The 2515-nt window shown below is 39.7% G+C and overlaps 1 protein-coding gene across 1 annotated transcript in view; it reads right to left on the bottom strand.

The window, feature by feature from the left end:
• Positions 1 to 2515, bottom strand: part of EGF (epidermal growth factor) — a 57304-nt gene that overhangs the window by 15830 nt on the left and 38959 nt on the right. The window contains exons 18-19 of the mRNA XM_057370729.1: positions 2431 to 2515; positions 1269 to 1394 (exon numbers count right to left, since the gene is read on the bottom strand). The exon at positions 2431 to 2515 is cut by the window's right edge and continues 27 nt beyond it. Of these exons, the coding sequence (XP_057226712.1) occupies positions 1269 to 1394; positions 2431 to 2515 (211 nt within the window). The remainder of the gene's footprint in view (positions 1 to 1268; positions 1395 to 2430) is intronic.

Raw genomic sequence — 2515 nt, 5'->3', positions numbered from 1 at the left:
AAAAAATACAAACAAACAAACAAAAAAAAAAGGGACTACAACTGCTGCAGCATATTTCAAGAAATGTGATTTCACCAACACAACATTCACAACATTTAACCCATTGCATGTTATCACTGGTCATAGCATCACATTCCTGGACACCTTGCAGGTGCCTACAGCTGAAGCACAAAATCCCTTACCAGTTTCTGGTTTTCATAGCCCATTTCAAGCCATCAAACACAAAATTAGTTTCAGCTGTGTTTACATCAAAATAATACTGCATCTTTTATAAAATSCTGTGAATCTATTTTCTGTACTTCAAGACTTCAGGGAGAAAATAGACTGCTTTTCAGTAGCAGTGGAAGGTTCTATGTCCTGAACAATATACCACAGCATGGTGGTAARAAAGACAGGAAAAGGCCAGGACTTCATGGGGATTTGCCTTCTAGGTGGTACKAGGACAGCAAGGAAACCTTGGCATTTCTGTKCACACTTCCATACRCACATCCAAACACCCACAAAGATAYGAGCTCTGACCGCTGTMRGCAAAAGTCTTCTTGATTCTTCTGCCTCTGATACTTTTCACAATCTGCCCATAAAAATGATATTGTTCTTAAATTTTCAGTCACCCTAATCAGCACTGAAGAACCAAWGTCCAGTAAATACTATGTAAGAACTGGTTCAAGTTTAATGGGCTTTGAATTAGGTTATAAAGGAAAAAAGGGAAGAGGACAAAAGAGGAGCCAAGACTCTCATGAAGCTCTGAACAAACTGTGTGCTAGTCAAATACTGGAGAGAAAAAGCTTCCTGTTCATATTTACCACTAAAATGGATTAAGAATTTAAGAGACGTAGGGAATGAACTAAAGACCTGGCATTAGAGCTGGATGGGAAAATCAGTGGGTCTGATTATTAACAAGACTCTGAATGTACTCAAGTTGTCAGTGTCACACCTTGAACCTCATGCCTATTAAACAGACCCGGAATTATTTGATGAGTATTATGACACACTCAATACCTGCTTTCGTTTATATTCATGGCAACGATTTCCAATAAAGCCCTACTGCTTCACCTCCACTTCCCTCCTCCCCTTCWCTCTTCCTCTCTCTCCTTCCACAGCTACTAAAAAGAGTGCAAACACCAAGGAGAGACATTCACTGGCAACTACAGGCTTTGCATATTGATCAGTTGCTGAGGTTACCACACTTCAAACAGGGAGGAAAGAAATAAAAAGGCAGAAATGCCCCAGCCTTCCAGGCCCAGCAAAGCCCCCACACGTGCCCATACCATAGCAATGGAGTCCATCTCCAGTGTAGCCTTCCAGGCATTTGCAGACGTAGCCGCCTTCCGTGTTGATGCAGCCTGACACGTTTCGATCACAGCGGTCCATGTTCGCAGCACACTCATCAACATCTGTGAACAAAACCAGGGACAGCACACACAGGTCATGAAAACTGCACATCAGTGAGTAAACAGAAACATCTGCACCATGAATCTCCCTCAGAATGGGCTGCCACTTGGCTTTTGTGCATCTGAAGCAAATGGGAAGAGAAGGACTGGGTGATTTTTTTTTGGTAGGAAATTTGATGGCGGTGTTCTAAAATCCAAGAGAACCAACCAGGTACTGGCAACCGGACATCACAAATACCATCGGCTCAAAAACAACCTGTTCAGAGGAAATTATCTGATTCAAAACAAGGCTTTATATTATARGATCATTAAAGGTCTTGGAAAAKACCTCTAAGATCATTGAGAAGCTTTGTTTTGAGAAAGAACACATAGGCTTAAAAAAACCCACTACAGTAAAAAAAAATATATGCCCATTTCAGCTTACAATTTTTTCCCTTTCTACAGCAACACAGATTCTTCTGAGTCTTCATGCCTAGCCACCAAATGGTATTTTTTCTGCTTCTAACTTCTTCCTCTCTTGACCTTTATGAGACAAAAAACATTCTTCCATTTATGTTGTAAACAAGAAAAAAATTTAAAGACCACCTTGAGCAATGTTTTGCAGGACTGTTAGAGTATTTTTCTAGTGCTAGAAAGAAACTAGAGCAGCACTTTTATATAAACATTACATCAGGAATGCTAATTTTGAAGAAATTCCTTAATATAATTCTTCAATATGTCTAAATTATACATCAGCTATCCTGTCTACGAACCGAGCTTTTATAATTAGTCAATTTTTACCAAAAAAAATTATACTTTTGTTAACCCTGTTATTGCTTGTTAATATTAATAGAATTAACAGTCATGACTCAGGGGAAAAAAGGCATGTGACAATTAGCCATTTCATCTCACATGCTCTCTGCTCATCATCCCTTTCMTGCTAGTGACCTTTCTCTGATGGCTCTCACAGCAGAGCTGCCAATGTGAAAGCAGACAGATTCTCTTCCTCCCCACCCCCAATCTACATTTTTTCAGAAGTTATAATAATGGTTTTTATTACCATAGCATGATTTCCCCTTCCTGGTAAATCCTTTCAAACACTGGCACATAGCACCATCTTCCAGCAAAACACACTCTGCATTGAC

The sequence above is a fragment of the Malurus melanocephalus genome, unplaced genomic scaffold, assembly GCF_030028575.1.
Source record: "Malurus melanocephalus ecotype Western Australia unplaced genomic scaffold, MMel_1.1 scaffold_131, whole genome shotgun sequence".
Classification (NCBI taxonomy): Eukaryota; Metazoa; Chordata; class Aves; order Passeriformes; family Maluridae; genus Malurus; species Malurus melanocephalus.
This window is presented reverse-complemented; position numbering and strand designations above follow the sequence as displayed.